Raw genomic sequence first — 13,856 nt, 5'->3', positions numbered from 1 at the left:
CAGTGAAAGCCAAGACACTCTCATTCCTTTAACCCCAGAAGGACAGGGCTGTGTGGTGGTGAGGACGCAGGTAGTGGGCACAGGAGCCCACCTGCCTGGGTTTCACCTACAGCTTTCCCACTGGCTTCAGGGCTTGGAGAGGTTACTTAATGGTGCTGCGTGGTGGCTTCCTGCCGCTTCCCCATAGAGCTGTGGATGGTGGGAGAGGCGGGAACAGCACCTGGTCCATGGTCCCCGGGCAGGTGGTGTCACAGTGACCAGGCTGCAGTGCTGCTGGTACTGCTGCTGTGATGAGACTTCTGGGCAGCGTAAATGTCACCTGGTGTCATCCTTGTTGAATCAGAAAAGGTATGAGCAGGTGGGCACTCGGCCTGGCGGTTGAATCACCACGGGGACAGGGGTGTGGGTGGCACGGCGCGAGCATCCCTCATCTGCTCAGCTTCTGATCTAGCCTCCTGCAGGTGCTCATGCTGGGAGAGAGGCAGCGGCTGATTGCTCCAGATGATGGGCTCCCACTTCATCCAAGTCCCTGAGCCAGAAGCAGGGAAGCTGTTTGCAGCTGACCCACAGTCCCCTGGGAGGTGATACAAGTCTGCTGCTTTGAGCTGCTAAGTTTTCTATAGCAAGAGGTAACTCAACTCGGATCAACTGACTTCTGAAGGTGCAGGCACAGTCTGAACATGATGGCTGGCATTGCGTCTTCATGTCATCATCCTTCATTTTAATGAATCGTCTCCGCCCAAGCTCTAGGCAGACTGGAGGTGGGAGGCAGAGGAACCACAGGGAGACCTGTTGTGGGTCACTTGAATGAACAGCCCAGGCGTCTGCTCTGAGGGCACAGGAAGTGGGGCAGGGAGGAGGAGACCCAGGGGCTGACTGGGGCAGAGAGGAGGCCTGAGGCGGTGTGCAGGGAGGAGCAGAAACCCTGGGAACACTGGAGCTGGTGCTTCTCACTCTTTCTGCAGGCCCCGCTCTTACAACCATTGTGAACCGTTAGCCACTTCACGCGTATTTACAGAAAACACGTATTCAGTACATTGACAATTTGGTAAATCGGCCACTCAGCAACTTGGTCATTTGGCCAATTGATTTTTGGCAGGCACGCATTTGGCAAATTACTTTACAGTGAATTAGTCTGCTTCTAATTAAGTCATCCCTAGTAATTTTTATGTCCCCAAGGTACTAGCTTATTTTGAGAGATACTAACATATTTACACACACACACACACACACACACACACACACACTTCAGTTTCCCAGCAGAATGTATTCATTTCTTTCTTTTTTAAAAAAGATTTATTTTTATTACGAAGTCAGATATACAGAGAGGATTCATTCCTCAAGTGACCGCAATGGCCAGAGCTGACCGAGCCTATCCAAAACCAGGAGCCAGAGACTTCTTTCAGGTTTCCCAAGTGAGTGCAGGGTCCCAAGGCTTTGGACCATCCTTGACTGCTTTCCCAGGCCACAAGCAGGGAGCTGGAAGCAGGGCTGCCAGGATTAGAACCGGCACCTATATGGGATCCTGGCGCATTCAAGGTGAGAAATTTAGCCTCTAGGCCACTGCGCTGGGCCCTGAATGTATTAATTTCTTCTAAGAAAGTTTGGCTTTGGGCCTGGCACCATAGCATAGTGGTTAAAGTTCTCACCTTGCACACGCCGGGATACCATACGAGCACCAGTTTTAATCCCAGTGACCCCACTTCCCATCCAGCTCCCTGCTTGTGGCCTGGGAAAGCAGTCGAGGACAGCCCAAAGCTTTGGGACCATGCACCTGCATGGGAGACCCGGAAGAAGCTCCTGGCTCCTGGCTTCGGATTAGCTCAGCTTCAGCCGCTGCAGCTGCTTGGGGAGTGAATAATTGGACAGAAGATCCTCCTCTCTGTCCCTCCTCCTCTCTGTATATCTGAGTTTCCAATAAAAATAAATAAATCTTAAAAAAAAAGAAAAAGAAAAAGAAAAAAAAGAAAGTTTGGCTTTGTGATTTCTCCCCAGCAGGGGGGAGACTCAGCAGCAGCTCCCCCTGTGGCTGGAGACCACCAGACCAGCGCCAGTTTAGTCCCTGTCTGCTGGGGGTCCTGTTCCATTCCTGGGACATTCCATTCCTGGAACAGTCATTCTCTGCGATGAGGAAGCTGCTTTTTTTTTTTTTCTTCCAAGCAATTAGAAATGAAGATAAACTCTAGGCAGGAAGCGCCCTCCCTTAATCTTGATTTCGGTTCTGCTGGTGGTAACTGGGGCCATCATGAAAAGCAACTTTGAAATCTTGATTATATGGTAAAGCACCTGAGAAATGAGGGGAAGGGGAGCACCAGGCCCCTTGTCCTGGTTACTCCTGCTGCCAAGAGAAGACCCAGCAGGGGGCGGTGTAACCATACAACAGTAAACATGTATCACCTCCCAGGGGGGACTGTGGGTCAGCTGCAAACAGCTTCCCTGCTTCTGGCTCAGGGACTTGGATGAAGTGGGAGCCCATCATCTGAAGCAATCAGCCGCTGCCTCTCTCCCAGCATGAGCACCTGCAGGAGGCTGGATCAGAAGCTGAGCAGCCTGGACTCCCAGCCTCCTCTGGTGCCACCTGCACAGGGGCCAGGGCAGTGACTCTGTAAGCCATGCTCTGGTGGAAACACATACCTCAGGAAGTCACATTAGCACACCTGGGAAGGTGGGGCAAGACAGAGAGGCCCATGCCGCTGGGACAGACTTCGAGCCACTGCCACCTACCTTCTGGGTCTGACACATCCCTCTGCTGGGGTCCCAGAACCTGTCTGTGGGCCAGTGCTGGGGGGTAACAGGGAAAGCCCATCACCTGCGGTGCTGGCATCTCACAGGGGTGTCAGTTCAAGAAATTTCTCTGAAATGACCCATGAGGAGAGACCTGTTTGCCAGGGGTGCTGACTCATGTGAGGCTGTATAAGCACTCATTAGAGACTGGGCTATTCCACTTCCAATCCAGCTCCCTGCTGATGTGCCTGGAAAGCAGAAGATGGCCCAAGTGGTTGAGCCCCTGCACCCACATGGGAGACCTGGAAGAAGCTCCTATCTACAGTTTTACCCTTCAAATGCTTCAACAGCCAGAGCTGGGCTGTGTCAAAATTGGGAGCCAGGGGTATGGCCTGGTTCTCCTACATGAGAGGCCCTTGAGCCAATACCAGCTGCCTTCCAAAGTCTACCTTAGCAGAGCTACACACTGGACTTGAACCAAGGCACTCTGATGTGGGAAGTGGGCATTCCAACCAGCATCCAACTCCCTGGATGTTGCTTTAAAAAAACATTTATTTACTTGGTGGGTCAACATGGTGGTTTAACAACCTAATACTCTGCCTTCAGTGCTGGCATTCCATAAGGAGGCTAGTCCTAATCCCAGCTGATCCATTTCTAATCCAGCTCCCTACCTGTAGCCTGGGAAAGCAGTGGAAGATGACTCAGATTCTTGGGTCCCTGCATCCATGTAGAAGGCTTGGAAGAAGCTCCTGGCTTCAGATCAGCTCAGCTCTGGCCACTGCAGCCATTTGGGTAGTAAACTAGTAAATAGAAGACACCCCCATCTCTCTCTGTAAATCTGCCCCTTAGATTTAAAAAATCTTTCTTAATCTCCGTTGACACTTTTTTTAAAAAAAGATTTATTTATTTTAAAGATTTATTTTTATTGGAAGCTCAGATATGCAGAGAGGAGGAGAGAGAGAAAGGAAGATCTTCTGTCCATTGACTCACTCCCCAATTGGCAGCAACGGCCAGAGCTGCGCTGATCCAAAGCCAGGAGCCAGGAGCCTCTTCTGGGTCTCACACATGGGTACAGGGTCCCAAAGCTTCGGGCCGTCCTCGACTGCTTTCCCAGGGCACAAGCAGGGAGCTGGATGGGAAGCAGGGCCGCCGGGATTAGAACCAGTGCCTATATGGGAATCCAGTGTATGCAAGGCAAGGACCTTAGACACTGGGCTATTGTACCGGATCCTAAAAAATGTTAAAAATTATTTACTTTAAAGCCAGACACACACACATACACACAATCTTCCAGGACTGAGCCAGGGTGACAGGCTGAGGTCAGGAGCTTAGGATTCCACCTGGGTCTCACCTGGGTGGCAGGACTCCAAACACTTAGGGCCACCTCCTGCTGCTTTTCCAGGAACATTCGCACGAAGCTAAATCAGAAGTGGAGATTTGAAATGGGACTGGAACCTTGATCCCATACCTTGTGAGCAGCAGCTTAACCCACGGCCCCACAGTGCCCACCCGCCATGTGCTTCAGCCTCCTCTAGCTTGTTTATGCTACCTGGCACAATGCAAATGCTCTGCAAGCAGTGTTGGCCTGTATTGGATAGGGGAGAATGACAAGGGAGCCTGCACAGGTTCAGGACAGATGCCTCCCCACCCCCACCCTGCCGTCCAGAGGGAAAGGGTGAGGCTACCCACAGGAGAGGGACTGTGAAGGGGACGTGCTTGCGCAAAGTGTACAAGAGGTGGCCTGTGACAGGAACAGGGACATTCTGCTGTGGTGGGAAGGAGGGCAGACAGTGTCGGGGAGGCATCTTAGTGAGACGAAGTTCAGGGTCAGGGAGGCCATCAGCTGATTCCTCCCCAGGGATCCCACAAAGTCAAGCCCCAGAAGGTGCCCTGAGGCCATCCCAGCCCTGCTCTTCCCAGGGAATTCAACTTGCTATGAGCCTCTCAAGAGGGAGCCTCTCAAACGCTCCCTGCCCTTCCAAGGTTGGTCCCTCCCGCTGTGCCACCTGCTCTAGCCGCCTAGGCTGGTGGCTTTCTCAGATGACGTCGTCGGGCGCGATTCCACCTTGGATTTCTAATTCGGGCTTTTCTGAAAGTTCGCCTCTGATCGTCTGCAGCTGCCACTATTAGGACCACATTTAAGATCCTTCAGACCTGGGTTCCCTGCCTGGGACACGCAGACCTATAAGGGCTCCATCACACAGTGCCCCCTGGTGGACGACCACTGCATTCAAGTCCTCTATTACACCCAAAGTTACTAGAAGACTACTTCGCAATGCCTTGCTAAAAATAAATAAATACGGCCCTGCAGCGCGTGGCCTAGCGGCTGAAGTCCTCGTCTTGAAAGCCCCGGGATCCCAAATGGGCGCCGGTTCTAATCCCGGCAGCTCCACTTCCCATCCAGCTCCCTGCTTGAGGCCTGGGAAGGCAGTTGAGGACGGCCCAAAGCTTTGGGACACTGCACCCGTGTGGGAGACCCAGAAGAGGTTCCAGGTTCCGGCACCGGCCCGTTGCGGCTCACTTGGGGAGTGAATCTTCCGTCATTGGACGGAAGATCTTCCTCTCTGTCTCTCCTCCTCTGTGTATATCTGGCTGTAATAAAAATAAATCTTTTAAAAAAAATAAAAATTTGTTCAATCCATAGACATTTTCTGAACACCTGTTATGAGTTTGGAACGCATGACATGAGCTGATGCCTGTGCTCTGTCCATGCTCCAGTAGGACTTGGTATCAGGCCAGGCCTGCAGGATGCCGGGCACAGTTTCAACTCTGGGGCTTTGTGTGCATAATGGAACCCAGAGCTGGGAAGCCACCAGTGGGTTGGAGCAGGCACGTCTGCCACATGGAGGCTTGGGCCGGGGCAGGCAGGTGTCAGCAGCACCAGTCTAGTTCCCCTGGGGCTGTTTGACTAAGCTGGCTCACCTGACTCCACTGCCAGTGCACCAGCTCTGCCATCTTTTCCTGGGAGCTCTGCCCTGGTCCCATCACTGGCTCTGCTGAATTTTGAAGCATTAAGCTTTAGAACTGCAGTCTCCGTAGCTGTGGGCATCACACACACACATGCACACAGGCCTGATCATGTTGCCGGTGACACAAGTATGAACCCTGCCTTCCCACAAACACTCCCGGCCAGAAATCGCTCCCCAGATGCCTGTCACTTCCGTGTCTAAACCCTTTTCCACTTCTTTTCATTTCCCCAAATCCTGATCCTCGCTGTAGGGCTCGGTTCCAGCGCCACCTTATCAGCGGGCCCTTCCTTCATTGCACATCACCCTCCGCTGAACCACTGGAGGAAGAGAGAAGGTGAGGATATTCCTTTAAACAGCCGCCATGTGCGGAATGTGCAGAGCTGAGCTTTGGGGTTACATGGATCCCATTTGGATCCAGCAAGCTGTGTGACCTCGGGAGGTCTCCTTAACCTCTCTTTGCTTGCGTGTTCTTTCTCTTGTCCACCATGCATTCCTTTCCACCTCTGAAACCATAACAGGTATCAGCTACTGGGAGAATGAGATGAAACGATGGCTGGAAATTCGGTTGGCATGCAGGGGCACTCGGTGAATGAAAGCTGATCAATATAGTCCTTGCCCAACTCAGTGTGTTGGAAGAAGGTCCTTCCCTGGGGGCTGACTTGGGCTTGGAAGGGAAGCAGCAGGCAGGCTGATGCTCAGCTAAGGCTGGAAGAGGCAGATCTGAACCACAGTATGACTCAGTCGCTGATGGGGCGCCACCTTGTGTCCGCCAGGGCGCTTAACAAGGCGCTTTGTGACAGACTCAACATTTTAAAATATTTGTTGAGAGAAAATGAATCTTCCGACCACTAATTCACTTCACTCCCCAACTGCCCACAACAGCTGGAAGCCCACATCTGGGTCTCCCATATGGGTGGCAGAGACCCAAGCGCTGGAGCCATCACCGCCTGTGCCTGGTTCTCCCTGCCGCCCTGCCCATCTGAGCCCAGCTCCTTACCTTCATACTGGACCTCCAGGTGCATGGTGCCCAGCACCATCAGCACACACTCCACGATGCTGGGGTGGATGGTTCCAATGACTGACTGGGGAGGGAGACAACACGGCCAGTGGTTACCCTCCAGTGGAATCACCGAATTTCCGACGGCCTGGTGCCTGGGGGGACTCAGGGGCAGTGGCCAGCTGCGGGACTCTGGCGCTTGCCATGGAGAGCTGGGGCTGAGTTGGGTCACTGAGTTTGTCGCTGAGACTGTCAGCTCAGGAGACATAAGGTTGACGCTGAGCTGGCCCCTTGCTCGAGGTGCAGGGACAAAGTTCTGGTGGTTAGGAGCAAAGAGGTGTATGCCTCACGCCAGATCCCACAATCATTTTAGGTCCCTCACCCCATCAGGTAGCCCCTCTTTCCTAGTCCCTCACACGTTTCCTTATGTCTGGGTGTCTCAGCGCTGCACACCCTCACACTCATTCCCGTCTGACCTAACCAACACCGAGCCAGGCTCCTCCCCACTGCTCCTTCTCCCAGTGCAGTAAAGCTTCCCACCAGCCTTGGCCGGGCTGCCCGTGGGCATAGAGAAGCTAACTATCCTTAGTGGGAACCAGAACCATGCGGGGAGCTTAGAGACAAAAGGCACCACCCAGGGCCACCTGAGAGCCATCTCAGGTTCCACGGAGGGAGAGGTGAAGCAGGGGTAGGCAGGGGGTTGGACAGTAATGGTATTTGGGATGCCCACAGCCCATAGAGGAGTGCTTGAGGTCAAGTCTGGGCTGTGCTCCCCCAATCCCAACTGCAGGCCAAGGAGCACCCTGGGAGGCAGCGATGGTGGCTCCAGTAGCCCCTGCCACCTGCATCAGAGGTCTGCCTTGCGTTCCTGGCTCCTGGCTTTGGCCTAGCCTCGCCCCAGCTGTCATGAGCATTTGGAGTGGACTTGGAGGGTGTTTCTCTCGGACTCACTCTTCCTTTTTCAAATCAATGAACCAATAATAAAAAAGGAAAACCATAATATCCTCTGCTCTTGACCTTGTCTGGCCCCCATACGGGCACCTTGGAGTCACCAAGACTTGCCATGTTTATTGGATCAAATCCAGTTTGCCCCAACGCAGACAGGCTCCCCTCCTCACCTCCACAGTCCGCCTCCAGGTACTCACACCCCACTTTGCCACCTGAATGCAATGTGTTCACCTGCATTCCCTTTATGTTTTTCAAAAATATTTATTTACTTTTATTAGAAAGGGAGATTTGCAGAGAGAAGGAGAGATGAAAATCTTCCCTCTGCTGGTTCTCTCCCCTAATGGCTACAATGGCCAGAGCTGAGCTGATCTGAAGCCAGGAGCTTCTTCAGGGTCTCCCACATGGATGTGCAGGGTCCTAAAGACTTGGAACATTTTCTACTACTTTCCCAGGCCACAATCAGGGAGCTGGATCAGAAGTGGAGTAGCTGGGACATGAACCGGTGGCCATAGGGGACACTGGCAATTGAAGGTGGAGGATTAGCTTGCTAAGTCACAGCGCCGGCCCTCCCCCCTTCTTTTTTAAAGATTCATCCATTTTTATTTGAAAAGCAGAGTTTCAGAGAGAGAGAGAGACAGACAGACAAAAAGAGAAGGAGACAGAGAGAGAGAAAGAGGGAGAGTTCATCCAACTGCTGGTGTACTCCCCAGATGACTGTAATGGCCAGGGCTGGGCTGGTCTGAAGCTAGAGGTCAAGAGTCAAGCGCTTCCTCCAGGTCTCCCACCTGGGTGCAGGTGCCCAAGGCCCTAGGCCATCTTCCAACTGCTTTCCCAGGCCATTAGCAAGAAGTTTGTTGGGTTAGAAGTAGAACTGCTGGGACTTGAACTGGCACCCATATACAATGCGGCACTGCAGGCAGAGGCTCAGCTTACTATACCTCAACATTGTCTCACTCCCTCGTCCTTTCCTTCCCATACGCTCTGTGTCACAAGCACTTCTCTAACCTGGCCACCTCCACTCCTGCAGCCATCATTACCACCATCATTCTGACCTCATCATTCCTCGGTGTCCCTTGGCCTTCCCGCCCTCCCCCATCCCCGCCCCAGCCCATCCTCTGTTGCTGGGCTGAGAGCCTTTGAAAGCCTCTCTAACCCTCTGTGGTCTGTGTCCCCTCCTTACCAGGCATCGTGTCTCTATAAGGTCACACTGCCCAGCTCTGCCATCCCACGCCTTCTCTAGGCACTAGGGAAGGGGACAGTGCATGCCAGCCAGTACAAACGGGCTCTTCTGCCTTGCTGACATGCTGGCTCCACCCCTGAGCACGCTGCCTTCCCTACCAAACCAAACCCTTTCATCTTTCCTGCAGCGCTTTCATCAGCCTCCTCCTCCTCCTCCTCCTCCTCTCTGCAGCTTCTCAGTTGCTGGCATCCTTCTGATTCCTAAGCAAACTGGCTGGGAGGTAGGAACTCCCTGCCTGGCCTGCTGGGGAGCAGTGCAGATGGAATGGTGGACAGAGGGAGGGAGGGGATCATGATGGCTGCGGGGGGCGTGGCCTTGGCTCACCTGGGCCGTCCGCAGAGTCTGCAGGGACAGCTGCTGCGCCTTGGGCGAGGTGCAGGGCAGCAGGGCTATCAGCCCCTTGTACACTTGATTCTGGTACTTGGGGTTACCGTGGACCAATGAATCCAACAGAACCTGCACTTCCTCTTGGGTCTCTTCTGATTTTGATTTGGCCAAAAACTCTGCGATGGAGCGTACACCTGCACAAAGAGAGGAAACGTTGGTTCTGACAGGGATTTTGCCACTCCAGGTTCCATAACCTGAGCAGAATTAAGATCTTTTCTTTTTTTTTTTTTAAAGATTTATTATTTTTACTACAAAGTCAGATATACAGAGAGGAGGAGAGACAGAGAGGAAGATCTTCCATCCGATGTTTCACTCCCCAAGTGAGCCGCAATGGGCCGGTACGCGCCAATCCGAAGCCGGGACCAGGAACCTCTTCTGGGTCTCCCACGCGGGTGCAGGGTCCCAAAGCTTTGGGCTGTCCTCGACTTCTTTCTCAGTCCACAAGCAGGGAGCTGGATGGGAAGTGGAGCTGCCGGGATTAGAACCGGCGCCCATATGGGATCCCGGAGCATTCAAGGCGAGGACTTTAGTGGCTAGGCCATGCCACCGGGCCCAAATAAAAACTATTTAAAAAAATTCTGCAATATTGTACATTTTTATAAGGTACAGAATGTTTCAACACAGCATATACTGGTTGGATCTGGCAACTGGCATTTCCATGTCCTCCTCTTGCACACTTGGAGCCTGCCATCTCCTCGCTAAGGAATGGTATTTTGACCTTGGCATAGACCTAACATGTAGTAGATCTTCCGTAATCTTATTTCCACTTGATTTCCATACTTATCCATAACCATTTTCACAAGTGAACTGCTAAGGCATCTATTGAATGGATTCAGCAAAGAGGATTTCTTTCGAAGAGTCAAATATTCCTAAAAACCACTACTGAAACACTTACACATATGATGGATCAGGAAAATCACACACTCGGGTCTTCCGGTGAGGACAAAGACAAGCGTGATTGAAGCTATTGCATAAAAGGCTTTCTGGGGGCCTGGCGCAATGACTCAGGGGCTAAATCCTCACCTTGCATGTGCTGGGATCCCACATGGGCACTGGTTTGTGTCCTGGCTGTTCCACCTGCTTGTGGCCTGGGAAAGCAGTGGAGGATGGTCCAAAAGCCTGGGAACCCTGCACCCACATGGGAGACCTAGCAGTTCCTGGCTCCTGACTTCAGATCAGCTCAGCTCTGGCAGATAAGAGTACCTGAAGAATGACCTAGCAGATAGAAGATCTTTCTGTCTCTCCTTCTCTCCATAAATCTGCTTTCCCAATAAAAATAAGTATACCTAAGAAAAAAAATCTTTAAAAAAATGGCTTCTTGGGCAGACTAAGGACATGGGAGCTCTCCCTGTGCAGCGGAGGTGGGTGCTGCCACGGGGGAGCCCCGGGCCTCGACACCCAGCTCACATGTTGGACTCACCGTAGCTCTCACAGATGAGCTCCTTGAACTTCCTGCCGGAGTTTGCAATCACCTGGAGTAGCTTGATAGCTTCCTTCTTGTCCTCCTCCTTTACATTCTCCAGCCCAAGGATTTGCAGGAGCGTTAGGACACCTCCAACCTCCAGGAACTCGATCAGGTACCGATTGCTGTCCCCAGAGGCAGAAGGAGAGCACTTTGCTAGTTCCTTGGTGCTAACCTGGCTAAGGAATGCCCCAGGCCCTGACTTCATATCCTCTGTGGGAAATGAATGTGGACACACTGTAGCACAATAGTTTGGAAATCCTTCTTCTTCTTCTTCTTTTTTTTTTTTGTAGGAAATACTGGAGTCAGATACTTTGGAAATGCATTACTTTTGGCTCTCCAGTTTCTATTCCCATGTACTCTTGTAACTGCACCTTGGGGAACACTTCCTGTCACTTGCAGGTAAGGAGGTTTTGAAGCGAGTGGGTGAAGGTATGCGTCATCCTTCTGAGTGCAGCACTCGGTTAGGACCAGGTGCATTACCCAAGTGGGACCCTCAGCACACAGAACAGACTGAGGAATGGAGGAGAAGAGAAAGCAGGAGATGGAGGACTGACCCCCCCGGCCCCCCTGGCCCAGGGGCTAGTTGGGCCTGAAATATGCATTTCCACCCTTAGGACTCTGTCAGTTTTAAGTGAGACAGTAAGTTCCTTTTTCTTGAGTTGGGATGAGTGGGGTTGCTGTGATTTGCAACCTGAAGGTGGCTGGCTGGTAGTGGGCCAACAGAGACGATGAGAGAGGGAGCAACTGGGGCTGGATAAAGATAAACACCAAGGACACCACGAGCCAGGGTCGTCCTGCAAGGAAACTTACCTGCTCACGGCTGACAAGAAGATGTTGATGGACCTCAGAAGCTTCTCCAAGCACGAGCCAGTCATGTAGCTGCAGGCTGAGTCAAAGAGCAGCCTTTGGTGGCAGTGGTCTGGGCTGTGATCCCTGGGGCCTGGGATGACCTAAGAGGGGCTACAGCTGAAGGTAAAAGGCAGTGGGTGCTGGCCTGTTCCCTTCAGGGACCCGTCAGCCAGCTCGGCTCTGATGGACTCCCTAGGAAGCCGGAGAGGGGTGGGGAGGTGGTGGTGGTGCTCACGGGTCAACAGTGCGTGGAGAAAAGCCAGTGGGTGAAGGCATCCATCTCCTGGGGCCTCTCCAAACCATGACCACTGCACCCTTGGGTCTCAGCACTGTTTATCACTTTGTGATTCCTTCCTAGACTTCTCTGAAAGGAAAATCAGCTTCGTTTTAATTCTGACATTTAACCTAGGAGGTCATTCTCTCTAGGAAGCCCTGAGTGGCTCCTTAATAAGAGTAACAGGAAATGGTGGGACAATTAAACGCTGATTTCAAACAACCTCCGTATTTAATGTGATTCTTTTTTTTAATGTGAGCTTTTGCAGAGAAGCCTGGTTGCAATAAAACACGCAGAGCACGCCTCTGCTTGGATACAAGGTATGAAATCAAGCTGCAGAAGAGGACCCAGTCAACAATTACTAGGCTCATAACACATCACAGGCTCTTAGAACACTTAAGAAATTAGCTGAAATGATCGTGGCTCATGGAGGATGACTGAGAGCTTCTAAGACTGATAAAGGCTAATGTAATGGGCTGGAGGTAATGGTGCTTTGTCGGGGGAAGGGTGGGGGCGGGAAGCAAATTATCGCCGCTGCACCCTGGTTCCCAGGATGCCAATAGAAGTAGAGACAGATTGGTTCATTAGCAAAGGTTCTGTACTGCAAAAACAGTGTTTGCTCTGGAGCCAGGCTCGCCGGCCTGTTGCCGCCATAGCTGTGGCCAGGCTATCCTCTCAGTGAGTCTCCACCTTCCTGCACTGGCCCCAGTGTGCTCACCCCAACCCCGCCCCGTTCCTGCCTCAGCACATTCTCCCCCCCTCACCCCTTCCTTCAATTACCGGCATGGCTGATCAACATTTGTCATCTTCGGTCTCTTTTGTCCTAGGTTGTTCTTGTTTTCATAGCTGCTCATTATACGCAGATTTCTGGTCTATTATTTGCAGTAATTAGGCCCAGGGGTTGTCACAGCATGAGTCTGCAGTTATCAAGCACCAGTATTTATAGTGTGCTGGATATTGCATACAGTCTCATACAACCCTCCTCATGTCCCTCTGGTGGGTGCTGTTAGCATCTTCCTGTACTTCAAGAGTGACCTGTGGTCACCATCTTGGCTTTGACACATCCAAGGTGCCAGAGTGAACTGAGAGAATTAGGGTTGGAACCAGGGCATTCTGACTGGGAGTTTGAGCTCTTCCTGCCTGGCCCTCCTGCCTAGAGATTAATGAAGGGGGTGGAGCTATGTATACAAATGACCTCCCTGCATGATTGAGGAAGAGGTGAGTTGAACACATAATCTTAGGAAACCCTGCAACAGGGACTGGAAACCAGCACTGGAAAAGGCCAGAGGACAGCAGAGACTAAGAAGAGGCAATGGTCAAGCAGGGCTGGGATCAGGGTCCAGAATTTAAAGGGCATCAAAAAAGAGGCTGGCATTTGTGGTACAGTGGGTTAAGTTGCCAGTTAGAACACTCACATTTTATATAGAGTACTGCTTTGAGACCTGGCACCTCTACTGCAGATCCCTTTTCCTGTTGAGGCACCTAGGAAAGCAGCAGGTGATAACATAGGTACGTGAGTCTCTGCCATTCACGTGCAAGAGCCAGAAGGAGTTCCAGGCTTATTGCTTTGGTCTGATATAGCCCTGGCTATTGTGGGCACTGGGGAAGGAATTAGTGAGTGGATTATCTCTGTCTGTCACTTTGTCTTTCCAATAAATAAATAAATATTTTTTTTTAAAAGGAGGTATTAAAAAAACCTCAGCCATCAAACAATATTGCAATGCAACATTTGAAAGTCAAAAGTAATATAAAGATCTATGATGAATAAAACAATTGTATTTATTTATTTAATTTAAAATATTTATTTATTTTCACTTGAAAGGCAGACCCACAAAGAAAAGGAAAGACAGAGAAAGATCTACCTGCTGGCTCACTCCCCAAATAGCTGCAACAGCTGAGCTGAGCTGATCCAAAGCCAGGAGCCAGGAGCTTCTTCTGGGTCTCCTATGTGGGTACAAGGTCCCAGGGCTTTGGGCCATCCTCAACTGCTTTCCCAGGCCACA

General features: G+C 51.6%; 1 protein-coding gene across 3 annotated transcripts in view; it reads right to left on the bottom strand.

Moving 5' to 3' along the window:
• Positions 1-13,856, bottom strand: part of ARMH1 (armadillo like helical domain containing 1) — a 45,377-nt gene that overhangs the window by 7,961 nt on the left and 23,560 nt on the right. For all 3 annotated transcript variants that reach the window (XM_004598941.2, XM_058680239.1, XM_058680240.1), the window contains exons 3-6: positions 11,541-11,609; positions 10,686-10,852; positions 9,203-9,399; positions 6,691-6,775 (exon numbers count right to left, since the gene is read on the bottom strand). In XM_004598941.2, coding sequence (XP_004598998.1) covers positions 6,691-6,775; positions 9,203-9,399; positions 10,686-10,852; positions 11,541-11,609 — 518 coding nt within the window. The remainder of the gene's footprint in view (positions 1-6,690; positions 6,776-9,202; positions 9,400-10,685; positions 10,853-11,540; positions 11,610-13,856) is intronic.

This window comes from Ochotona princeps, chromosome 2 (assembly GCF_030435755.1).
Source record: "Ochotona princeps isolate mOchPri1 chromosome 2, mOchPri1.hap1, whole genome shotgun sequence".
NCBI lineage: Eukaryota > Metazoa > Chordata > Mammalia > Lagomorpha > Ochotonidae > Ochotona > Ochotona princeps.
Note: the sequence above shows the minus strand (reverse complement) of the source record. Positions and strands in the feature narration are given on the sequence as shown.